Source organism: Hylobates moloch, unplaced genomic scaffold (genome assembly GCF_009828535.3).
Source record: "Hylobates moloch isolate HMO894 unplaced genomic scaffold, HMol_V3 SCAFFOLD_4, whole genome shotgun sequence".
NCBI classification, from domain to species: Eukaryota; Metazoa; Chordata; class Mammalia; order Primates; family Hylobatidae; genus Hylobates; species Hylobates moloch.
This window is the reverse complement of record NW_026652279.1, coordinates 134,839,305-134,866,964: the sequence shown is the minus strand read 5'-3', so window position 1 is coordinate 134,866,964 and position 27,660 is coordinate 134,839,305. Positions and strand designations below refer to the sequence as shown.

Sequence of the window (27,660 nt, the reverse complement as noted above, 5' to 3'; positions counted from 1 at the left end):
AACCCAAGGTTAATGAGGAGCCCAGAACTCTTGCTAACTTATTCTTTGATACCAGCATTATCCTAATACCAAAACCAGACAAAGACCTCACAAGAAAACTACATGCCAATATCCCTTATGGGTGGAGACTCAAAAGCCTTCAACAAATTAACAAGCACACTGAGTCCAGCAACATATAAAAAGGATTACATACCATGAGAAGGGGGACTTACCGCAGAAACGAGGCTGATTTGACATGTGGAAATCAATATAATACACCACATTAATAGAGAAAACCACTTCTATCTTGATAGACACAGAAAAGGCATTTGACAAAATCCAACATCCTTTTGTAATGAAAACACTCAGTACACTAGGAATAGGTGGCAGTATCCTCAGATAAAGCGCATCTATGAAAAACTCATATCTAACGTACTTAATGGTAGAAGACTGAGCACCTAACCCTAAGATCAGTAACAAGACAAGGATGTCCATACACACCACTTTTCACTCAACATTCTAGCCGAGGCAATTAAGAGAAAGAAATGTAGATTGGAAAGGAAGAAGTAAAGCTATCTCTATTTGCAGTTGACATGATCTTGTATAGGAAATCTAAAGGGCGCCTCCCAAAAAGTATTAGAACTAATAAATGAGTTTAACAAGGTTACAGGACACAAGATGAATAAACATTAATTGTATTTCTGTTTACTAACAGTGGACAATCTAAAAATTAATTTAAGAAAATGGTTTCATTTACAATAGCATGAAAAAGAAAATACCTATGAACATATTTAACAAAAGATATGTAAGACTTGAACATTGAGAACTACAAAACATGGTTAAAAAAAATTTTTTTAATTAAACGGAAAGATGTCCTATATTCATGGTTTGAAAGACATAATGTTGGTAAGATGGCAGCAGTCTACAATTTAGTTTTCATCCAAATTTCAGCTGCATTTTCTTTTACAGAAATTGATGATGGCTGGCCACGGTGGCACACGCCTGTAATTCCAGCACTTTGGGAGGCCGAGGTGGGTGGATCACCTGAGGTCAGGAGTACGAAGCCAGCCTGGCCAACATGGTGAAACCTTGTCTCTACTAAAATACAAAAATTAGCCAGGCATGGTGGTGCATGTCTGTAATCCCTGCTACTCAGGAGACCGAACTGGGAGAATCACTTGAACCCGGGAGACAGAGGTTGCAGTGAGCTAAGATCATGCCACTGCACTGCAGCCTGGGCCACAGAGTGAGACTCCATCTCAAAAAAAAAAAAAAAAGAAATTGATGAGATGATTCTAAATTTTATGTGAAAACAATCTGAGGGGGGAGAATAAATTTGGAGGAATAATGTTTTCCAATTTAAAAACTGATCCTAAAACTATAAAATTAAGACATTGTGGTACCAGGATAATTATACATAGGCAAATCTATGGAATAGAAGTAAGAGTCCAGGAATCAACCCTTACATTTATGGTAAATTGGTTTTGTCAGTGGTGTCAAGACAATTCACTGAGGAAAGAATAATCTTTTCAACAAATGTTGCCGGGACAACTGAATTATCCCCATGCAAAAGAATGAAATTGGACTCCTTCCTTTCTTATACCATATACAAAAATGAACTCACAATTGATCATGTATCTAAATGTAAGAGTCAAAGCTATAAAAGTCATAGCTTTTATAAAGCTATTTAAAACATAGGAGTAAATCTTTGAGACTTTATGTTAGTCCAAGCCATCTTAGAGCACCAAATATATATCACAAAAAATAATAAAGTGAACTAAATCAAACTTCAAAATATTTGAGAATCATATATCTGATAAGGGACTTGTCTCCAGAATATATAAAGAAATTTTACAACTCAACAATAAAAAAAAAAATCAGTTTACAAATGGTCAAACATTTCTCCAGAGAAGGTATACAAATGGCCCATGAGCACAGGAAAAAATTCTCAACATCATTAGTCATTAGGGAAATGCTCATCAAAACTACAGTGAGGTACAACTTTACAACCTCTAGGATTGCTGAAATTAAAAAGACTGACATTATGTTTTGGTAAGGATGTGGAAAAATTGGATCTTTCTCACAATACTGGTTAAATTATAAAATGGTACAACCACTTTAGAAAACAGTCTGGCAGTTCCTCAAAATGCTAAGCGTAGAATTATCATATGACCTAATAATTCTACTCTTAGGTATGTAACCAAGAGATCCGAAAACATATGTCTACACAAAAGCTGTTCGCAATGTTTATAGCAGCGTTATTCATAATAGGCAAAAAGTGGAATCAGCCCAACTGTCCATCAACTAAATAAACTAAATGTGATGTCCATAAAGTAAATGTGATCTATCCATAAATGGAATATTATTTAACTATAAAATGAGTGAAGTACTGATGCATGCTACAACGTGGATGAGCCCTGATGACTTTATGCTCAGTGAAAGAAGGCAGACACAAAAAGCCATGTATTATATGATGCCATTTCTATTAAGTGTCCAGAATAGACAAATTCATAGAAAGTAGATTAGTCCTTGCCAAGGACTAGGAGGAAGGCAGAATGGATGCTAATGAGTATGGGGTTTTCTTTTGGGGTGATGAAAATGTTTTGGAGTCAGATAGAAGTAATGATTGTATAACAATATGAGTGTATTGAATGCCACGGAATTGTACACTTTATAAGGATGACTTTTATGGTGTGTGAGTAAAGTTATTAGCCACAAAAGAAAGAAGGAACATAATATTAAGAAGTGTTGGGGATGTATTGGACATTGGGTCACCTTTACCTTACTCTAAACTAATCTTCATGAAAATTCTATTCAGTAATTACTATTCAAAACCCACTTGAAGCCGGGCACAGTGGCTCACGCCTGTAATCCGAGCACTTTGGGAGGCCAAGGCAGGCGGATCACCTGAGGTTGGGAGGTCATGGAGAAACCCCGTCTCTACTAAAAACAATACAAAATTAGCCGGGCATGGTGGCGCATGCCTGTAACCCCAGCTACTTGGGAGGCCGAGGCAGGAGAATCGCTTGAACCCGGGAGGTGGAGGTTGCAGTGAGCCGAGATAGCACCATTGCACTCCAGCCTGGGCAACAAGAGTGAAACTCCATCTCAATAAATAAATAAATAAATAAATAAATAAATAAATAAATAAATAAAATTTGAAATATGGGAATCTGAAAATCCAAGAGTTTAAATGCCCAAGATACCATAGCTAACAAGTTATAATAGCTGTAATTCATGTCTGTATTTTCAGATTACAAGTCCTGTTATTTTAATTAGCATGTTAAGTCCTATAAATGGAATAGTGATATTTGACCAAGAGAATGAGGCTGTTAGTACAAGGATCTTCCACCACAAAAATCAAAATCCTTATTTTGTCTTTTTTTTTCCTTAAAGATAATATGAGCTTATTGATCACAGAACTTTAGAAGTCTTCAAATTAAAACCCAGGTTCGACTATCACATAGATTTCTCCATTTTAAAGAGCAGCATATTCTATTTTTTTGTTTTTGTTTTCTTGTTTATCATTAAAAGTTTCCTTAGTTCAGAAAATATTTCGTAATACCTACATTTAAAAAATTACTGGCCGGGCGTGATGGCTCACGCCTGTAATCCCAGCACTTTGGGAGGCCAAGGCAGGTGGATCACGAGGTCAAGAGATCAAGACCATCCTGGCGAACATGGTGAAACCCCGTCTCTGCTAAACATAGAAAAATTAGCTGGGCATGGTGGCGGGCGCCTGTAGTCCCAGCTACTCAGGAGACTGAGTCAGGAGAATAGCTTGAACCCAGGAGGTGGAGGTTGCAGTGAGCTGAGATTGTACCACTGCACTCCAGCTTGGCAACAGAGCAAGACTCCGTCTCAAAAAAAATAAAAAATAAAATACTATATAAAATTAAAACCTCGTAGTTTTGTGTTTCAAATCTTATAATTAGAGTGGCAAATAAGCACAACAAATCCTAGGCTATTGTATCTGACTTTTCTAGCAGCCAAAGCAAAAAAAAGGAAATAGGGTAAGTGTGTAGCTCTAACTATCTGATGTAAAAAGAAAGAATATCAGTGTTGCCAAGCAGATTTTCCTTCCTACTAAGTAAAAGTACCACACAGATCTTTCTACAACATCATTGGAAAGTGGAAAAGTCTTAGCCCTAGGGGTCAAGAAACCCACTGTTTATCTCTAACTGCCCCTGTTTAGCTGTGTGAGCTTCGAGCAGTAATTAGTCTAATCTTTCTGAGCCTTAGTTTTCTCATCTTCTGAATGTCTTTAAGATATGAATTTGAGGCCGGGCGCAGTGGCTCACGCTTGTAATCCCAGCACTTTGGGAGGCTGAGGCAGGCGGATCACGAGGTCAGGAGATCGAGACCACAGTGAAACCCCGTCTCTACTAAAAATACAAAAAATTAGCCGGGCATGGTGGCGGGCGCCTGTAGTCCCAGCTACTCGGAGAGGCTGAGGCAGGAGAATGGCATGAACCCGGGAGGCGGAGCTTGCAGTGAGCCGACATTGCACCACTGCACTCCAGCCTGGGCAACAGAGTGAGACTCCGTCTCAAAAAAAAAAAAAAAAAAAGATGAATTTGAGTCATATTGGTATACCTCTCTACTTTTCCAGTGTTAATTTCACAGAGTATTCAAAGAGTAAGGAAAATTCTCAGGAACAAAATCAAAAGCAGGTAAAATATTATCTGTCTCAGGTGGGAAGATTTTTGTTTTCCTCCAGAATTCAAATACCTGGACATCTTATGATGAGAAAAATCCCTATATGTGGCCTCAGTCATTTTGGTAACACAAACTCAAGTGGAAAACTACCAATGAGTTCTACTTGGTCTGATTTATATAATCCTACCCAAGCAATAAAAACTTTCAATAATTCATGTTAGCTTAAGTACTACATCAGGCCCCAAGTGTGATGTTCCCTTCCTTGTGTCCATGTGTTCTCATTGTTCAACTCCCATTTATGAGTGAGAACATGCAGTGTTCAGTTTTCTGTTCCTGTGTTAGTTTGCTGAGAATGATGGTTTATAGCTTCACCCATGTCCCTGCAAAGGGCATGATCTCATTTTTTTTATGGCTGCATAGTATTCCATGGTGTATATGTGCCACATTTTCTTTTTCCAGTCTATCATTGGTGGGCATTTGGGTTGGTTCCAAGTCTCTGCTATTGTAAATAGTGCTGCAGTAAACATACGTTTGCATGTGTCTTTATAGTAGAATGATTTATAATCCTTTGGGTATATACCCAGAAATGGTATTGCTGGGTCAAATGGTAATTCTGGTTCTAGATCCTTGAGTAATCACCATACTGTCTTCCACAATGGTTGAACTAATTTGCAGTCCCACCAACAGTGTAAAGTGTTCCTATTTCTCCGCATCCTCTCCAGCATCTGTTGTTTCCTGACTTTTTAATGATCGCCATTCTAACTGACATGAGATGGTATCTCATTGTGGTTTTATTTGCATTTCTCTAATGACCAGTGATGATGAGCTTTTTTTTGTGTTTGTCGGTCACATAAATAGACATGTATAAGACTCTTCACTCTTGAGTAGCTTAAAGTTTAACTGTAGTCAAATCAGGATAACTTATTTTTAAAATTTAGCATGATTCTAGAGAGTCCCAAAATCAGATGTCTTCAGGAGCCACATGGATAAGATAAAGTGCTGTTCTCATAAAGCAATAGGGCATGGGTTGGGCCCATGCCAGAATGAGGAGGGCAGGGCTTACCCTTAAGGCATTCCAATTAAAATAATTAATCCTATTCTGACCTAGAAAGTTTTTTTTTTTTTAAGGCTTATGTAATCCACCAAGCTATCACTTCTGGCATAAAACATAATTTAAACCCCGATATTTTCTGAAGAAATTCTGTTGGAAAATCCCTCTAAATATTCAAGTATGTTATGTGTCTTCCATTAAGTGGGTATGTCTAGTATAATCCAGAAATCCATACCTGTTTCAGAACCCTCGTTTCATCCTACATTATTAATTGATTTCATGGGGTAAAGTCTTCACAATGCATGAGACATTCCCCACAGAGTAGCTATTTTCAATAGATACTCTATATCTGAAATAGGTATTTTTTTGTTAGCCAATAATCCTCTTTCAACTTGTAGTCTAAGTTCATCATAAAAGTTTGATAATATAGCCAACCAGAACAAACTGTTAATGATTCGTTTTTTTCTATTTTGATTCTCTTTAAACATTTTGCCTAATACAGCTTATGATCTTGCTTGCTGAAATATGTTGAAACAAAAAGAACAGAAAGCTTGTAATACTTTTAAGTTTTTTAATGGTCTAGAAAGTGATGTGGAAAAATACTTAGTGGCTGTTGTTATATTTAAGTAAAATCATGAAATACTGTGAATCCATCCCCAGGGCACCCCTTGGGCCCCTAAAAGGCTCATTTGTAAACCATTATCTTTTAATTAGTTTAGTAGGAGACTTTGTTTATTAAAGTAAAACAATAATTAAATATGTATTTTAGACACATTCTGTTCATATGGAAAACTTGCCAAACTCTAGTTTGAATAGATGCTAAGACTGAGCTTTTTGATGCATTTTAGCAAATATATTTCTCTTGATTTACACATTTTGTGAAAACATTTTTATTGAATCCAAATTAGAACATGATATAATGTCTCAGTCACAGCTTCTGAAAAGGGTGGCAACTACTAATCTTACAGTTTCAATCTGTTCAAAAGTAGTTTTCTGTGAAATGCTACAGACAGGAGTGCGAGAGGAGCTTGATGCCAGTGAATCTGCTCCACCTCCGAATGTAGCTGCTGGGGATTTGGTAGTAAATGTATCTAAACAGCGCCTTTTCCCTAATTAATATCATAGGAGAGACATTGACATGGTTTGACAGGCACTAGAGTCTGTTGTAGTATGGAAGATAAATATGAAGTTTCCTGCCTCTGAGAGCCATCTACTGGTTAAGGGAAAGCCTACAAAGAAATGCAGATATCTGGCTTGTTCATGTGAATAGAATCTGTTTTACTGAGATTTATGTAAATCCTGGTTAATTGAAAGTCTCATCCACTCTTGCTCTGCTTTTGGTCTTGATAATTCATTCCCAGGGTGGTGTTTGATTCACTAACAAGGAAGTCATTCTACCTACGGTATTCTGTGGCAGAAGTTAGTTCAAAATTCTGTAGGTGATGTTCAATGTCTTATTTTAAATAATATTAAACTTTAGAAATAGTACAAAATATACTTTGTAAACTGAATGTTCCACTTCCCTTAAGGTAATTCTATCGTGCAACCAACTCAATTCTTTTTGGTACAATTGTAAATAAAGTGGAATGACAGGGAAGGGACTAGTTTTGTGGCATTAGTGGTCAAGGAAGACATTATCGTATACCACCGCCAAAGTCAGCCTTTAAGAAACATTTCCCTTGGAAATACATAGTTTATAACAACTTTAAGAAAATATGTACTGGCTAGGCATAGTGGCTCATACCTATAATCCCAACACTCTGGGAGGCCAAAGTGGGAGGATCACTTGAGGCCAGGAGTTCAAGACAGGCTAGGACAACACAGCAAGACCCTTTCTCTACCAAAAAAAAAAAAAAAAATTAACTAGGCATGGTGGCATGCACCTGTAGGCCTAGCTCCCAGGAGGCTGAGGCAGAAGGATTGTTTGAGCCCAGGAGTTTGAGGCTCCAGTGAGTCATGATTATACCACTGCATTGCAGCTTGGGCAACAGAATGAGTTCTTGTCTCTTTTTCAAAAAAGATGAAAAGAGAGAAAAGAAAATACTTTCTTTGGTAGATTAATAGTAAGTATACTGAATGCCCATCTGACAGTACTTACAGAATGGTTTACCTTTTTAAAGTTCTCCAGAGAAAAGTATATGTCTTATCATTGCAGGCTATATTCAGTAACACTTATATGTGCTGTTGTTTTATATAATTGGGTTAAAGGGGAAATTTAAATGCTACAGATATTTTGTTGCTTTTTCCCCTTTTATCATATGTTGGTTTGTAATACCTGTATCGTCATCTGAATAAGCATAACATTGTGATTAAAATTGAGTTCTGGAATCAACCACTCAGGTCTGAGTTTTGGTGTAGCCACAGAGTTTGTCTTGGCCTTGGCCTTAACCTCTCTGTGCCTCAGTTTCCTCATCTGTAAAAGAGGGATACAGTGTACAGGGATAGTAGTGTCAATCTCAGAGGGTTGCTCTGAAGTTTAAGGCATTTAGGTCAGTGCCTGACACCCAGTAAGCATTTTGTAGATATCATTGTTATCCTCAGCTGTGTCCCTTGGAATTCTGTTGTGATTGCGTTTGTGAATTTACTAAAGCTCCTTCAATTCCAGTGTTTTCTGCTCTGGTTTTTAAATCTGGGATGTGTATGTCTTCTTTCCAGGCTTGAAAGATTGTCCTGGCCTTTTTAATTTTTTTTTAACTCCTGTAAAAACTCCAGTTTCAGTGAAGGACATCTCATCATGCTAAGGTCACACATGACGAATGGTCTTTTATTACCGGCTGATTACGGTTAACCCTAATTTCTTTCATGGCAGCCATGCGGTGCCTTCCATTTAAATAGAGCTGTTCTTGGATGTGACTTTTTGAGCCTCTCTGGATTTAATTCTAATTTAACTTGCCATTCCAAGTGGGACTGTTGTGCAACCAAAGTCATGATTCACTCATTTGTTCTCTCTAGACCTAATTATTACAACGTGGTACCTGTGAGGCCCCCTCAGGTGTTCATTCACTACTCTAAATGGTCTAACCTTCTGGGGAAAGAAGTGAGCCTTTAGTTATTATTCTTTGGGGCTGTACAGATGTATTTAGTATGGAATTTGGGAACACAGTTACAAGTGTTTTACCTCAACCATTTTCATCATACCAAGTTTATTACTAATGATTATGCGAAGAATGCTCTACTGGTGTATGCAGTAGTTACTTGCACATTCCCATTCTTTATAATAAGGCCAGTTTTTGAAGCACAGAAGTCAGGTTGCATGCCTGTGAGGATTCTTCAGGTGCCTTCTGAACAAAGGGCATGTTGCTCAGAAAGCATAGATAAGGCAGAGTGAAAACACCTAGCTGTTCTGTTACCTAACACCACTTCTTATGGACAGCCCCCGAGTGAGATAGGGCAAGATAATATTGCCAGGAGTAAGGGTCTTTCCCTCACTTTTTCCAACTTATCTAAATGCCTATTAGGGTCAAAAGAAAGACTTTTGTTATTTCATTCACCAGCATCCTACACATTTATCAGTGGCCTCCCACTGAGAAATTTAATTGTAAGCAATACTTTAGAACACACTGCTCTTGAACTTAGAGGAAATAATTGAGACATTTATATCTTTTTTTTTTAATAGTTACCCAGATTCCCGGATATTCACCAGCCACTTTGTGTAGCATTGAAAATATGAAACTTAGCCTGGCATGGTGGTTCATGTCTGTAATCCCAGCACTTTGGGAGACTGAAGCAGGATCACTTGAAGCCAGGAGTTCAAGATAAGTCTGGGCAACATAACAAAACCCCGTCTGTACAAAAATTAAAACGTTAGCCAGGCATGGTGGCGTGTACCTGTAATCCTAGCTACTCAGGAGGTTGAGGGGAAGGATCACTAGAGTCCAGGAGCTCAAGATTACAGGGAGCTATGATCGTGCCACCTAGGCCACCAGTCTAGATGACAGAGCAAGACCCTATCTCAAAAAAAAAAAGAAACTCGGGGAAATGGGCGTAGGAGTGTGGAATTGAGTGCCCATTGTCTGAAGACTTGGAATCAAAGTATCCTAGTAAGAATTAATTAACCAATTAAGAATTAATAAATTACTTATAAAATTAAAAATTAGGAATACCAGGCTTAATGCATTCATTTATTCTATTTAGCAAACTTTTTTTTTTTTTTTTTGAATGCCCACAATGTCCTAGGTTCTGGAAATACAAAATTACTTGGTACCAGTAACTCGACTGTCACCTCTCCAGCCATGGACTTGGTTCAGACAAACCCCCAGTCCACGGTTGTTGTCCACTTGCAGTGCCCACTGACTGTGGATGTGTGCTGGGGATCCCAACACAACAGCAGCACTCTTGGAGCTTGGACTGTCCTATCACCTTCCTGTGTTCTTCAGGTTCTTCTGCGTTTCTGGTTCCCTGTTACCTCAGCTTCACTTACCTTCCTACCTTTCCACAAAAAGATCAAATCAGCAGTTCTGAAAGGCATAGCTTAGCCAAGGATTCTTTGACATCTGAAGATATCTCTGCCATTTAGAAAGGGGAACCAAGGAGAAAATATACCCATTGAATGTCATTTCAAAGCCAGCTTTACTGGGTACAACTATTCATTGCATATATCCTTTTTAAAAATTATTTTTATTGTACAGATACCTTTAGGTATTTGTTCTTCATAATGTTCTAAAACATTTCAGTTAACTCTTTTTTTGAGACAGGTCTCGCTCTTTCACCCAGATTGGAGTGCAGTGGCGTGATCTTGGCTCACTGCAACCTCCACCTCCCCGGCCTAAGCAGTCCTCTCACCTCAGCCTTCCAAGTAGCTGGGACTACGGGCACATGCCACCAAGCCCAGCTAATTTTTGTATGTTTTTGTAGAGACAGGATTTTACCATGTTGCCCTGGCTGGTCTTGAACTCCTGAGCTCAAGGGATCTACCTACATCAGCTTCACAAAGTGCTGGGATTACTGGCGTGAGCCACCACACCCAGCTAATTTTTGTATGTTTTGGTAGAGACAGAGTTTCACCCTGTTGCCCAGGCTGGTCTTGAGCTCCTGAGCTAAGCGATCCATCTGCATCGGCTTCCCTAAGTGCTGGGATTACAGGCATGAGCCACCGCACCTGGCCCACGTTTCACTTTAGAATGAGGAAAACCAGGGCTGAGGTCCTATAGACAATCCACTTGTCTTCATTTTGATGTAAATTCAGAACTCACAGTGAAGCAATTTCATGGCCTTCTGTAGCCTTTGTTTTTGTTTCTCTGCCTGCAGTATATTTAAGTGGTTGATGCGCTGTGTTGCAGGATTACTTCACTGGTCCCTAAAAAAACATTCATTATTGACTGAATTCTGATTTCAGGGTTTTTTTGGTTGGCTTTTCTTTTTTTTTACTTTTCTCCTTATATACAGATAGCAAGATAAACAGCTAAAATCGATGGAACTCAGCAAAAACCTGTATGTGTGTGTTTATGCATAGTTACACTTAGACTTCTTTATATTCATGCGTAGAAAATATTACACAAAACAAAGTGTTCTTATAGACTTTAAGTTATAACTTGCAGAAAACAAATAGTCTATCATTTTCTCACTTTTAAAAGATGTTAAACATTGTACAACACTATGAATGACTTCCTTTTTTTCGGGAAAAAAAAGGAAGTGCCAAGATCAATATTTATTTTCCTAACTACATATTCCAGAAATGAATTACTGTTGCTCTGTTATCACCACACAGTCTTACTTGTTCATGGGACTCAAACCCAGTGATAAAAATATACCTTGTCAGGAGTAACTACAGCTGTTCTTACTTGAGGCAGGCCAGTCACACTCTTTTGACTCCTTTCATGATAGACTCCAATCCCTTTAACTGTGAATCAATTATGTGGAAAACCACAAATCCACATTGATAAGAAAGCTGAAAAAAGTGGCTTGGCCATACATGTGTTCTTTCATTCTACTATTGTAGATCTTGCATAAAACTACTTGAGACACAAGTAGATAAATATTGTTTATATTTGACCTTACCTAACATAAAGCTTTGTTTGCCTAATTTATCAGTAAAAGGGAGAAGGTACGCTGAAATCTGAAGACACGTGTGCAGAAAGAGACTTTCAGAAAAAATCCACTGGAGCAATATAAAAGTGCAAATTACAAGTAGTCTATATGTCCATCACTTGGGAAGTGGCAATGAATATTCACTGGACTCCCGCCATGTTTCCTCTAATTCCATAGTCGGCAAGCTACAGCTCAAGGACAGAATACAGCCCACTGTTTTTTGGTTTGTTTATTTGTTTTGTAGAGATAGCGTCTCTCCTTCTTGCCCAGGTTGGTCTCAGATTCTTGGGCTCAAGCAGTTCTCCTGCCGCAGCTTCCCAAAGTGCTGGGATTACAGGCTTGAGCCACTGTGCCTGGCCAGCCCACTGTTTCTGTAAACAAAGTTTCATTGGAACATAACCACATTCATTTGTTTATATATAATCTATAGCTGCTTTCGTGATACAGTTGTAGAATTGATTGGTTACAACGTAAGATTGTGTGGCCCTCAGTGTTGAAATAAAATATTTACTATCTAGCCCTTTACAGAAAAAGTTTACTGACCCCTGATCTAAGTTGAAATGTCATCAACTGTAAAATGCTCCATTACTTTATGTACCACTAATAAAAAAATTATGCCAGTAAAACTGTAATAAGCCATCAATTGTAAGAAGCATTCTGATTTTAGAGATGGTTAAAATATTTTAAAAATAGATCTTAAAATTGGTAAATTATAAGTATCTAGCACTTCAAATAAGTGAATTATGGCATTTATATCGACATGAATGAATCTCAAATGTTAAATGTTGAATAAAAAATAGGAATAAAACAATTTGCAGAATGATGTAAACAGCATGATATTATTCATATGACTTAAAAAAACACAAAAAATGAATGTCTGTAAATGCAGATATGTATAGGTAAACATAATTTAAAAGAATTGGAAAGAGGTAAAGAAAACTCAGGATTGAGGCTTTTCCCTGGAAGGAGGAGAAAAGACCAGGATAATGGTGGAAAACAAGGGGGGAATTGATCTTTATCAGTAATGTTCAACTTTTAAAAGAGGTGATTCACCAATAAAAACTAATGTTTAAAGGCATCAAAATGTGAACAGGCTGGAAGAAAATATGTCAAAATATTAACTGTAGTACATTTTATAGAGTAGAAATATGAGTGACTGCTTTTTTATCATATCTCACTGTAATTTTAAAGAACGTCATGGTACTAAAAAAGATGAGTCATATTATTTCTGTCTCAATCAAAAGAGATTAAGATTTTTTTAAGTACATGTTAGTCAATTACCTGACATTATAAACTCATCCTGTTTTTCTACTGGGGCATTCAGATTAAACAATATGCAAGTTAGGGCCAAATTTCTTAGTTAAAACTTTTTTTTATAATGGTGGTACAGCTAATCTTTAAAGACAATGCACGTTATTCCTCACCACAAAGAAACTCCAACTAGAAAAGTTAAATGTCAGGTGCGTTTCACCAAACAGAAATAGCTTGTCCTGATTCATGTTACTGATGTCATTTCTTTCAGCCTGACCTCACTTGTTTAGAAATGTACCTTGTGATTTTACAGGAGTTTCTATGTTGTCACATGCAGTGCAGACCCTCTTGTTACTTATTAAATGTATCATTTTGTCATTTGTCTGTAGCAAGGCTTCTTAAAATCTTCTCTATCAGGATATTCAGAAATTCAAAACTGTGAGATGGTAATTTACCCCTACGGGATTGTTTCTTCTGGTAATGAGGAAATACTCACCTACCACTGCTTTCATTTACTTCCAGTTTTTGTTACTGTTGTCTTAAGCATGTCTTTCTCTCCCTTGGAGTGTTTTGCCAGAAATAACTCATGCTGCCTGCCTTTCAGGATTTGAAAAGTGAGATCTGCCCAAGAAAGTGGTAGCAAGAACTATGATCATGGTGGCCTTGAGTCTGTGAAGCTGCAGTGTCTGAGACAATGTTCCCATGCCACTAGAACCAAAATGGGGTGCTGTGCATCTCACCATGTAACTCCACTTTTTCTTTTTCCAGTTCAATTTCACCATTTAGTATTGAGAGCACAAGACGCCAGAGACGGTCTGAATCTCCAGACTCCAGAAAACGGCGTATCCACAGATGTGATTTTGAGGGATGCAACAAAGTGTACACAAAAAGTTCTCACCTGAAGGCTCACCGGAGGACACATACAGGTACCACTCTGCAGGGCTTCTCACCTGTGAGCCAGTGGGAGTCCATAAAGCGTCGGCCACTTACCTCGGGAGCCTTTCGTACTCATTCATCCTGTGTACCTCTCAAGTCCGGTTCCCTCCTTCTAGGCGGAATCTATTCTCTCTCTCTTAAGAGAGAAACTTGAGAAACCAATGAAGTATTTGAGCTTTTAAAATATTGGGAACACAGTGATCTAGTAGTCTTTCTCATAATCAGCGTCACCACTTAATCATTATATAGCCTATCAGTTGTAAAAAATGTCCATGTGGCACATCAAAGAAGAAGCTGAACAAAATTATTCTCTCTCTTAAGGTTAGTATTTCATCCATTCCTTTAGATCATGCTTTTTTCTCTCCTCAAAACTCTCTCCCAAATAGCAAATAGGTGAACAACTGAGAAATAAAAAATGACAGATACGTAGCATTGTGGGAAGTTTTTACAAACATTCAGGCATAACTCCATTTGATTCGCACTGGTATTTTTTTTATATAGGGAGAGGAGTTTCAGTATTGACAGTTTATAGAAAAGGAATTTGATACCACAATTGACTCACTGCCTTTGCCACTGTTCCCCCATCCGTCTAGGAAATGAACTGGTGACTCTGCACTTAGCCCCTGCCCACCCCATCCTCTGCCTTCTGTGTCCCTCAGCTGGCGTCCTCTGGCTTCCTGAGCTTCCAGTTCCTCCTGGATGCCTCCAGTGCAAGGCCCTGGCAAGAAACTGAAGATAGGAAGAGAGCCCCACAGTTCCACCACCTCTTCTAAGAAGAGTGGTGACTGGACTGTGTGAAGCCCAAAGAAGCCGATATGGCAGGGAAACTCATTCACACGTTCCTGGTAAAACATGGCTCATAGCAAGCAAGTCCAGTCCCGTGTCTTTCCTTGGCAGCATCTGCCACTGACTGGAAGCTTCACATGTAACAGATTATTTCTCAGACATGTGAAAAGAACTGTACTCTGTAAACTGTCTCCCAGCTTAGGTATCAAAATAATTGAAATTCGCATCCTTTTCCATTTAGCCCTGTTCCCTCTCTGCTCCCTATTCTTTTCCCTTTCCTACTTAATTAGAGACAGGGTCTCACTATGTTGCCCAGGCTGGTCTTGAACTCCTGGGCTCAAGTGGTCCTTCCACCTTGGCCTTTCAGAGTTCTGGGATTACAGGTGTGAGCCACTGCACCCAGCCTGTCTTTTCTACTGATTTCTAGATTCTTCCTTTTCTACGATTCAGAGCTTCCCAGTGAGAGGTTTTTATCTGTTTCTTAGGCTTTATTTTTAAGTCAGTTTCTTTATCATTAAGGCAAAGAATGAGTGTGAAGACATGGAAATTGAATAAGTATATTCCATCCTACCAGTAGATAGTGGACACAGATCATGGCAGGAAATATGATTAGACCATATTACTGACTTTATAGGAGCATTTCTCTTTTTAAAAAAATGACTTTCTACAATGAATCGTCACATATTTTGAGTTATTCCTATTCTCTTTGAGCTTTCTGGAATACATATTAGCCTCATTTTCACACAGACACCTCTGCTCCTCTTACCCAAGTGATGAACAGTGAAAGACAGGAAAATTTTTAATCAGGTGCTATTAAAGGATTTAACTCCATGGCAGTGTAGGATTGCATCTTACAGATTCTAACATACACCATGAGAGCAGAGGAGACATCATTTATGCATTGTAATTCAAAACAATCTGAACCTTGAATGCTATGCTGAAGCAGAATTGATTAGCTTGGCTATTAGTAGAATGAAATCACAGACTCTAAGGGTCAGAATGGACTTTATATGTTACAGTCTAGTGTTTCCTAATTAGGGGAACCCTTTGCGTGTCATATTTCACAGAGAGCAAGTCACTGCTGTGCAGTTTTCTGCATACTTATGTGTATTTTTAAAAATTTGTTATTAACAACCAGATGGTTGTAGCTGTTATTATCTCTTTGGTACTTCTGGCTGACTATCGTTCCCACATTAGTAGATTAACCAACTCTCCTTAAATGCTCTGAGTGGCCGCATATTCTTCTGCAACACAATCTGAAGACAGAGTTCTCCTCTCTTACAATGTCCAGTAGCCTCTTACGGTGCTGTTTAGGTCTTGGAACCTTCTGGTTGAACAGAATGGCTCTAATGATAATGCTATAATTTTCACTCACTGACCCTGGTGTTCCTCTCAACACTGTCATGAACCAACTAACATCTTAATTCTCCAAATCAAACACCTCCAGTTTTCTCAGCCATGTCTTTGTAGATACACTCCAACTGATCACTGTGTCTTTTTAAGTTTTCATACCACAAATTGAGGGAACACATCCTGTGAATGGACTTCTGTTAATACAAGCGTACCTCAAAGATACTGTGGGTTCAGTTCCCGACCACCCCAAAAAAGTAAATGTCACAAGAAAGCAAGTCACACAATTTTTTTGTTTCCCTATTACATTTAAAAGTTGTGTTTTCACGATACTAAAGTGTGCAATAGCATTGTCTAAAAAAGTACATATCTTAATTAAAAAGCACTTCATTGCTCACAAGTGCTAACAGTCATCTGAGCCTTTAGAGTCGTAATCTTTTGGCTAGTGGAGGGTCTTGCCTGTGTTGGTGGCTGCTGACTGATCAGGGTGATAGTTGCTGAAGATTGGAGTGGCTCTGGAAATTTCTTAAGACAACAATAAAGTTTGCCACATCAGTGGACTCTTGTTTCATAGAAGATTTCCCTGTAGCGTGTGATGCTGTTTCATAACATTTTACCCACCATAGAACTTCTTTCTAAATTGCAGTCAATCTTCTGATGCTGCTTTATCAACTAAGTTTATAAAATCTTCTGAATCCTTCATTGTAATTTCAACAGACAGCATCTTCACTGGGAATACATTCCATTTCAAGAATCACTTTGTTGCTCATCCATAAGAAGCAGTTCCTCATTCATTCAGGTTTTATCATGAGATTGCAGGAATTCAGTCACATCTTCAGGCTCCACTCCTAATTTTTTTTTTTTTTTTTTTTTTTTTGACATGGAGTTTCGCTCTTGTTATCCAGGCTGGAGTGCAATGGCGTGATCTCGGCTCACTGCAGCCTCCGCCTCCCAGTTTCCAGTGAGTCTCCTGCCTCAGCCTCCCAAGTAGCTGGGATTACAGGCATGTGCCACCACGCCCGGCTAGTTTTGTATTTTTAGTGGAGACGGGGTTTCTTCATGTTGGTCAGGCTGGTCTCAAACTCCCGACCTCAGGTGATCTGCCCGCCTCAGCCTCCCAAAGTGCTCGGATTACAGGCGTGAGCCACTGCACCCGGCTCCACTTCTAATTCTAATTCTCCTGCTGTTTCCACCACATCTGCAATTCCTTTCTCCATGGAAGCCTTGAATCCCTCAAAGTCATCGATGAGGATTGAATCAACTACTTCCACATTCCTGTTCATGTTGATTTTTGACTTATCATGAATCACAAATGTTCCTAATGGCATCTAGAATGGTGAATCCTCTCCAGGGGTTTTTAAATTTAATTTGCCTGGATTCACAAGAGGAATCACTAGCTATGGAGCTATAGTCTTACGAAATGGATTTCTTAAATGATAAGACTTAAAAGTCAAAATTACTCACTCCTTAATCCATGGGCTGAAGAATGCGTGTTGTGTTCGCAGGCAGAAAAACAACATCCATCTCCTTGTACATCTCATCAGAGCTCTAGGGTGACCAGGTGCATTGTCAATGAGCAGTAATATTTCTCAAGGAATCTTTTTTTCTGAGCAGTAGGCCTCAACAGTGGGCTTAAAACATTCAGTAAACCATGCTGTAAAATCCAAGCTTTGTTGTTACATTTATACAGCACAAGCAGATTTAGCATTAGATTTAGCATAATTCTTTAAGGGCCCTAGGATTTTCAGAACAGTATATGAGCCTTGGCTTCAGCTGAAAGTTACTGTCTCCATTAGTCTCTAACAAGAGTCCATCTGTCCTTTGAAGCTTTAAAACTAGGCATTGACTTCTCCTCTCTAGCTCGGAAAGTCCTACATGACATCTTTCAATAGGAGGGTATATCATCTACATTGAAAATCTGTAGTTTAGTATGGCTACCTTCATCAGTGATGTTAGCTAGATCTTCTAGATAACTTGCTGCAGCTTCTACATCAGCACTTGCTGCTACAACTTGCACTTATATGTTATGGAGACAGCTTCTGTCCTTAAACCTCATGAACCAAGCTCCACTAGCTTCTAACTTTCCTTCTGCAGCTTTCTAACCTCTCTCAGCCTTGAAGAATTGAAGAGTTAGGCCCTTGCTCTGGATTAGACTTTAGCTTTGGGGGATATTGTAACTGGTTTGATCTTCTATCCAGACCACTCAGACTTTCTCCAAATCAGTGATAAGGCTGTTTTGCTTTCTTATCATTTGTGTGTTAACTGGAATAACATTTTAATTTCCTTCTGGAACTTTTCCTTTGCTTTCACAACTTGGCTAACTGGCTCAAGAGGCCTAGCGCCCAGCCCGTCTCAGCTTTCGAAGTGCCTGACTCGCTAAGCATAATCATTTATAGCTTTTGATTTAAAGTGAAAGATGTATGACTTTTCCTTTCACTTGAGCACTTAGGGTTACTAACTGGCCTAATTTCAATATTGTTGTGTCTCAAGGAATAGGGGGGCTCAAGAAGAGGGAGTAGGATGGGGTAGCAGCTGGTCAGTAATGCAGTCACAACACACACAACATTTATTCATTAAGTTTGCCATCTTGGGCACAGTTCATCGAACCCCAAAACGATTACAGTAGAAACATCAAAGGTCACTGATCACAGATCACCATACAAAATATGACAATAATTTAAAAGTTTGAAATATTGTGACAGTTACCCAAGTGTCACATAAAGATGCAAAGTGAGCACATGCTGTTGGGAAAATGGCACCAGTAAACTTGCTCGACATAGGATTGCCACAAAACTTGAATTTGTAAACACACACACACACACACACACACAGACAATATCTTCGAAATGCAATAAAGTGAAGTGCAGGAAAATAAGATATGCCTGTATATGCAAAAACGGTGTTAAGTTTTTTAGCAGTTTACTCTATTAGGTTATCTAAATCAAAAACTGCTGACAACTGTATCTTGTCTATTCCTTGTACCTATAATAGATTTCTTTGAAACCTAAACATGCAATGTTGTATGTGTGGTTGGAGCTGTCCCTTAATGATGGCTTTGCTTGGAAGTAGTGTGTTCCCTATCACTGAAAGTATTGAGGCACAGGCTGGAAATACAGGACAGAATCTTTATTCTGAGGGTTGCACATACTTTTTCAAGTCTAAGAAATAATTATTCTATATTCATTTTCTTGATTTGGGCCCATTATTCTAATAAATTGAAATGACTTGAAAGTTCTCCCCACCCACTTTGCTTTTATTATTTTTGCTCTCTGATTCAACTTCTTCATCTGTGCCAGATAATTGATGAATGTATTGAATGGGATGCATTCAAGGAAAAAACTCTAGGACATGATCCGAGAGGCCTCCATTCAGATAGGTCTTAATTCTTTAAACAGTAGCCGAAATCCACCTAGCTCTCCTGTTTCCAGCTCACATTTCTCTGCCTCACAGTTACATCTAAATGTCCTTGTGAAATACCTGCCCCAAACCAAGATATGTCAAATCCATTCATCCACTTAGCAGAGAGATAGTTACTATGTGCAGTCATGGCTTCCTTGAACTATTATCAGTCAAATAACATTATTTTTAAAAAGAAAGAAAGTGAAATTTGGTTGATTTTCTGTAACTAATTCAAAATGAGCCCATCCTGACTTCTGATTTATAATTATGTAGAAGATTTTGCAACAGTGTTCAAAATGAAATCAAAACTAGTTCTATAGGGAATCAGGTTGGTTTGCATGCTCTTAGTAAACATCTTCTTAGCCTTATCTTTGCTTCAGACATATTGAGTAAGTTACTTGTGTGTGACAACAACAATTAATTTGGAGTTTGGGATTATAACAGTTGACTTACAAGAGCCATGCACGCTATGGGAGGGGAGTAAGTATCAGTGAGAAAATTCCTTTGAGAAAGTTAATTTTGCCTTTAATGCTTGATCTTTTTGTACCATATAAGTACCTGATCAGTCATCTTTTTATGTACAACTTAGTAACTTAAACATATTTGTAGGTATTTGAAAAAGGAACATTTTCAGATATTAGCAAAGAATTTAGAGTAGAAAAAGAAATGCTGAGGAGTGCCTTTCTAAATTAAAAATAAGTATATTTTCATGAATGTACAGTTTCAATAATAGCATGAAGATGTGACCAAGTATTTTTGAATGAGTTTATTAATGGCTGCTTGTGCTTAATCATTTAAGGCATGTTAAAAAGGAAAAAATGTATCTCAGCCATCACATACACATTGTTGTCCGCAGGTTAATTATTTATATCCACTGTCTAAATTGTGGGTCTCTGTACATGAAGCAGTTTACAGAGTATTTAAATAAATATGCATATTCACAAATAAATATTAGTACTTAAATGAGTATGCATTGCTATTTAAATTAATATGGTCATTTAAATATGTGTTATACAAAACAGTTATGCACTATGGATTCCCTCACGTTAACACTTCTATTGCTTATTAACTGATTTGCATTTGAATTTTAAAAGAAAATAATTTTGTGAATTTGGTTTTGCTCTTTAGAATTCTCACTATTTTCTAAAAAATAAATGCTCTAGTAATTTCTACAATGCAGTATAAGCAAGTAACATTCAGGCATCAGTGATTCCTACAGCCACTAGATGGTGCACCAGAACCAGATGTTGGGTCTAGTCTAGCAGAGGGTCTGAAAAGAAGAAACTAGAACTCTAACGGTATGTATGACATGACATTAAAATGGAACAATGACACTGACATTATCAGTGTTCTGCAGAATATTACAATTTAATGATGAATTTTTAAAAAAGGCAAAATAAAGATAAAATCAGATTTTTTTGCAAAGGAATTGCAATATGTAAAAATAGTCTGTTCAAATGAATCTGGAAATATTTTCTATCCCCAATTGACATACTGTTCTCTGATAAATTTGTGAGGCCCAGTAGGTAATCCTGTATAATATTCATTTTAATTCATATGAAAGCCATACACTTCTGACTTTAAAAATTAGTGAACTTAAGGTAGTCACATTTCTTAGGAATTATTCATATCTGAATTTTGTACATAAAGGAAGTTTGTTCATATAGACACTTAAAAATACTAAGCAATTCTGATTTAATGGTTTCCAGAGTATGATCTTCCCTACCTTTATGAAACCACACATTATTTAATAATTTTTCTCTTGATGAATGAAGCCTCTGTAATTAATATCAAATACTATAATTTATTCCATTAATTATATTTGATTACATATTTGGAATGCACATACACATATGTACACACGCCCCTCCACACACAGTGATCCTCAATGATTGCAGATTCTGTCCCTGCTCACTTTCTTACTTGCCTCATCATTTCTTGCTGCTATTCCTGTATTTCTTGCTTCTAATTTGAATCTTCATCTTCATTTACTGGATGAGATTCTGAAGTGGTTTGAGGATATTCCTACAAAGAAAATCAGGGGCTTTGTGACAGCTGTACATCCTGGTGGCCTTTTGTTCACAGGTGCTTGTGGCTGCTAGATCTTAACTTCAGACGAGTGAGTGCTGCCGTTCATGACTTCATGTCTGTATTCATTAATTAAATAGCTCATTCCACATAAAGCTCCATTTTAGACCCCCCCCCCCCATCTAGGTTCCTTGTTAGATAAAGCATAGGGCTTAGTGATGCCAAGATAATAAATCATTTAAGAGCACACTGACATTTTTCAGGGAAAAATCCTCTCCCTGTAAGTTGTTTGTAAGTCCTGATCAAATAGCTCATGAATATGAGCTGTATTGGTAACTGCTGAGACATAAGAAAATCTAATAGAAATATCACCAAACTTGAAATCCAGAGACAAAAGTTTCAATCTGTCTTTGGCCCCTAACTTGTTGGTGAACTTAGACAAACTACTTGTGTGAATCTCAGGTTTTCTTTTTTACCTTTGAACACAAACATAGCTCTTCGAGTGCTTTACATATTCTCATCACATGTGTAAATCCCTGGAAAGGGGCAAGGTTAGGGCACGTGGACATGGGCAGGTATTAGGAAAGCAGCACAGCCGGGATTGAAACTCTGGTTTCTCTTGAGCCTATGCTTGTCCTTATATCTGGTCTCGGACTAGTTTGCTGATAACCTACGAGTCTTCTCTCTTGACTGGAACCATGCTCCTATGCATGTCTACCCAGCAGTACCTACCTGTTCAGCATCAGCCCTTCAGGGATGGTAAAGTAATGAGAGAGCAAGAGACTTTAATCTGTTTTTAAGGCTTTAATTAACATAGAGTGGTCTTTCTCCCCAGTCTACTAAAATTTTGTTAGAAGCCAGTGAGAAGATGTGGACCAAAAGCATTAATCATTAAATAAAATTAAATAGGCTGTCCTTGAGTGCTTGTTTGGCACACAGCTCTTTGAATGTAATGTAATGGGTGCCATGTACAACTGAAGACAGCAAGGAGTCCTAAATCTGGTGGGAGAGACGGCCTCATTCACACATATCCAGCATGTAAAATAATACCTAATAGGAAAGCCCTGAGTGAGCTCTATGCAGGTTGCTACAGCAGCACTGAAGGGGTCATTGGTCCTGACTGGGGGGATGCAGCGAGCATCAGCCGCCTATGCAGACAAGCATGTTTCTGTGCCACCTCCAACAAGGAAAACAAAAAATTTGGATTGGTAACAAAATGTTTTGCATGTGTAGCACTTACTTTCATCAATGGGGAAGAGAGTCATTTTAACCTGTCATGGAGAGTTACTGTTTAGAGACACATGCTTAAGATTTACAATGATTGGAATGTAGGCAACCATTCTGTACATAGTTGATCAAATTTTGTTTTAAAAGTTTTACCTTCTTTTTATTTAAAAAATAAGTTGATCTTTTTTCCTATATTTAGAAAAGACTTCTAAACCTATCAATTAAAAATAAGTCGATCTTTTTTCCTATATTTAGAAAAGACTTCTAAACCTGCCCATTATTACCTCATTTAAATAAATAAATTACTAAATGGGTTGTGTTTCATAATTCTGTTTGTGTTAGCACGTACATTATCAATGACAGTGCAAAGTTAAAGATGCCATGGGTTTTTTTGTTTGTTTGTTTGTTTATTTTGAGATGGAGTCTCACTCTGTCACCAGGCTAGAGGAGTACAGTGGCACGATCTCAGCTCACTACAACCTCTGCCTTCCAGGTTCAAGTGATTCTCCTGCCTCAGCCTCCCAAGTGGCTGGGACTACAGGTGTGTGCCACCATGCCCAGCTAATTTTTGTATTTTTAGTAGAGACGGGGTTTCACCATGTTGGACAGGATGGTCTCGATCTCATGACCTCGTGATCCACCCGTCTCTGCTTCCCAAAGTGCTGGGATTACAGGCGTGAGCCACCGCACCCGGCCGCCATGGGATCTTTATAGTGTCTTTGTGACATCATTCTCCTTCCTTTGCTTCTGGCTTCATTTTATCCATACATCCATCAAAGCTGGGTTATATAAAAGGTATGGAATAATAATATCTTCAGTCTTTCTACTTTCTCTCATTCTGCCTAAGAATAACTAGATTTGAGTGTTGGTCATATCCTAAATGGTAAAATTAACTACTAATATAAAATTTGTGGTTTTAATGGAATTATTAAATACAATAAGGAATTGTATTTTGATAGAACATAGATTCATCATTAAAGAATATATAAAAATAGGATTGGGCGCATTGGCTTACACCTGTAATCCCAGCGCTTTGGGAGGCTGAGGTGGGAGGATCATCTGAGGTCAGGACTTCTAGAACAGCCTGGCCAACATGGCAAAACCCATCTCTACTAAAATTACAAAAATTAGTTGGGCATGGTGGCGTACACCTGTAGTACCAGCTACTCAGGAGTCTGAGGCAAGAGAATCGCTTGAACCTGGGAGGCAGAGGTTGCAGTGAGCTGAGACCATGCCACTGCACTCCAGCCTGGGCAACAGAGCAAGACTGCATCTCAAAATAAATAAATAAATAAATAAATAAATAAATAAATAAATAAAATGTTGATTCATAATGCTCATGATCATTCAATTAAAAATCTCCATAACTAAGAATAATAGAATTGTAAGAGATATATTTTAAATGTTAAAATAATGCTCATTTGAGCAACAAAATACAAGGCTCAGTCACGTTACTAATTTCAGAGGTTTAAAACAAAATATTTGTTTGCAGACTAGAACTGTAAGTGGCACTGGTATTAAATGATACCTCACAAATATATTTTTATTTTCAAAAGTATGTATTCTAATTCATTAGACAAGAAAACATTATAGAATAGATAGAATGTAAACAGTGTACTCTCTTTGTCTCACAAAATAGATTACTCTTATGTTGACCCTCCTATGTCTGTTTTTAAAAGAACAAAGTATTTAAATTAAAGTAGTTTCACTCCTTTGATCAACGAGTCTTTATTAGCACACAGCACTAATGTGTTAGGCCCTGGGGATACAGTGGTGAGAAGGCTCCAAGCCATCCTCAGTACGGCACTGCTGAGTGGGACAGAGAGGAAAACCCAGTGTGGTGTGAAGAGAGTGTCTCAGGGTACTATGGGGCCAACGAGTGGCATGATCAGATTATCTTTCAAAAAGTTTTCTTTCTCTACAGCATGGACAATAAATTGGTGTGCATAGGAGGCAAGACGGAGAAACAGAATCATTAGAAACTGGTCCTGGTAAAAGGTGGAAAGGACCTAAAGCAAGGTAGACCACCACTGTGGGGATGAACTGGGAGGACTGCTGGATAGATTTTAGAAGGCAGAACTGGCAGATGTAATTATCAGAGTGGGGCAGGCAGGGAGTCACACAGAGGGAAGAGTCCAAGAAATCTCTCCAACTGGAGACTGATGATTTGGTACCTGAGTAGATGGAATTACTGTTTTTCCAGAAAAACCGGAAGAGGAACATGTTTAGGTGGTAAATGCTGAGCAAGGTTTGGTCGTGTTGAAGATGCTTTCAGACCACAAATTGGAAATGTCCTGTCTCCCTCTCTGGCGCTTAGGAGAGAGACTGAGGTATAGCTGCTTAGGAGTCTTTTCCCTTATAGGTTATAGTGGAAGCCATATGAGCCAAGAGGAACATCTGCCACGTGAGAAGTTAAGTCAAAATCTTTGGAAACGTTTATGCAACAGGTAAAGGAAGAGGTCTCTGCAAAAGAAACCGAGGAAAAAGTAACCAGTCACATAGGAAAAGAAAGGTCACTACGTAGAAATGAAAACTCAGAACAGCCAAATAAAATATTGTCTTTTGACCTTGAACTTTTTACCTACACTAAAGTTCACTTTTATTATGGGATATTTTAGTTCATTTCTGGGTGAGAAGGGCTAGCCTGTGTTTGTTAACACTATTGTCTGTCCTGTGAGTAGTAGCTCACATTTGCAGTCTCCGTGCCCAGTTCTGACCAGATATCCTGGTTTATGACAGCACTAATTTAAAATGTTGAGAGGCAGGGTGAGTGGTAATTGAGACACATGCTAACTGGGTGATGACACTGGGTGAAGTGGGGTTAGTTATTGCAACGACTTCATTAGGAAGTTGTCAAAATTCAGTGAGGTAATATCTGTAAAGCTCTTAGAGCAAAGTATGGTACATGGAAAGTACTATATGCTTTAGCAAATATAATTTTTATCAACGATACTTATTAGAGAATATGCAGTATTATTTAGAGGAGGAAAGAAGGAACCCATTTGGTCTTCATAATACCTAATGTAAAAGATAGTCAATTAATTCAGTCAAGGCAATTGAGTAGGATGGAGACTGGCATATTGATTACTGATTTGATTGAATTGACAGGACCAAATGGACATTATAGAATAGATTGGTCTGCTTGGCCTATAAAGTAGCTGTATACTTTAAAATGTTAAGAAAATCAGCATCAGGATTGGCATCCACTTACCCCAAAACCATAATTAATTGCTGAAAAAATAGCAAACAGGATCCATTTTTAAGTTTATATTATTTATATTTCTTTATAAAAACAGAAATACCTTGAATTTTGTAAATATAAAATATTCTTTATTGAGTGGGTATTATTTGCCAGGTATGTAGTGTGTGTGTTTTTGAGTTTCACAACAGTGCTGCAGGAGTAAATGGCATTCCTATTTTACAGATGAGGAAACTGGGAAGCTTTCAAACTGAGAAGCTTTCAGAAAGCTTAACTTTTTGGCCTTGGATCGATTTCATATAAGTGACTAAGCCTGTATATGGCTGTGTGCTCTTTCAGATTTCAAAACCTGTGGTATTTTATGCTGCCTTAACCTATGAAGAGGTATAGCCGCCTGGTCTGGTCTATCTGTAGACAAGTCAGGGGCCTTGTAATCTCAGCTCTTTCCTGGCCTCTAGGTTTCAGTTTCCTCATCTTGAAAGTACCTAATTTCCTTCCAGATCTAGATTCTGTGAACTTTCATGAACTAATGTAACAGAAACCAGAAGACAAGATAGGAATCTTGATTCTGGTTTTTTTCCTCATATGCAAATACCATTCCTCAAGTGAAACAGATTGTCACAGCAAATACGTTGAGCCTTGAATGTAATGAAGCTCATTTGTCAGTGTCTGGGGCCCCGTAACTTTATAAAAGTTAAACAGGGACACGTTTCAGAAATGCACTTCTGAACCTAAGAAAATGCCTGTGCTTCCTGTTGCAAAAGGTGTTCCTTTTCAGTTGCTTGAGAAAATAATAGAGAAGCTGATGAGAACATGGGTGTTTTGTTTAACACAGGCTTTTTCAAACTGCACATTCCTCTTATGTGCGTTGCTCACACGTCATTTTAATATGAAAGGGCACCTGTCTTTTGTCTCAATACACATTTACCTTTCAGCATTTCAGATGGCGAAATGGGAGGTACCTGAAAAAGTTATTTTTGTTTGGTGGGTTTTGGGAATCCATTCAATACCTGGTGTTTTCTTTAGACTTTATTCTGCCTTCTGCTGGGTAAATGTCATGGAAATGCACTTAGTGACTCTTAATCCTTTTCTTTAACCAAAATTGAAAGAGACAGCCGTTTTCATAATAAATCAGTTGGTTATTTCAAGAAAAAAAAAAAAACCCTGATGTGAGTTTTTATTTTCCCAGAACACTTAGTCTACATAAATAATACCTACATTTTTATATGCTGCATATACATACAAAGTAGTATTTAACATGAACTCCGAACTGGAGTTAAAGAGTTTTTAGGATGAACAATAACAACCACACCTCCCCCACCCTTTTTTTTTTTTTGGTGGTATGTTGTCTTTTTTAACATTTAGAGGACTATCTCACTTTAAAAAACAGATGCTCTTATTAGTGTTGGTTAACACGTTTCTTTTTCAGAAGTTTTCCTAGTTTAGTCCAGGTTTTTTACAGAACTGGAGAAGCACAGGTTGTGGTGAAAATGATCATATTCTTTTTTTTAAAATACAAAAGCTGGAAATGGCCTAAGGATTTATCATGGAACACAGAGACCATCCCTTCAGAATTGAAGACCTAGAAGTTAATAAACTATACACCAAGCACTGGCATGGTATCACCCAGCTAGCCACCCATTACCCAAATAGTGTCCTTTGATTTTTCTCTTTACATCAAAAATGTAATGTCTCAACTTAAAAAAAAAAAAACTTATTAAGATTTATTGGCAAAGAAATGCACAATACCTTTTTCTGTAAGTTTGCT

The 27,660-nt window shown here is 38.0% G+C and overlaps 1 protein-coding gene across 5 annotated transcripts in view; it reads left to right on the top strand.

Annotated features, from left to right (window-relative positions):
- The window catches only part of KLF12 (KLF transcription factor 12), a 632,776-nt gene that overhangs the window by 587,350 nt on the left and 17,766 nt on the right, over positions 1-27,660 (top strand). For 4 of the 5 annotated variants that reach the window (XM_032151017.2, XM_032151016.2, XM_032151015.2 and 1 more), the window contains one exon: positions 13,736-13,893. In XM_032151017.2, the coding sequence (XP_032006908.1) occupies positions 13,736-13,893 (158 nt within the window). Of the gene's footprint in view, positions 1-13,735; positions 13,894-25,055; positions 25,173-27,660 lie in introns of those variants that run through there. The other variant, XM_058437983.1, reaches the window with a different exon arrangement.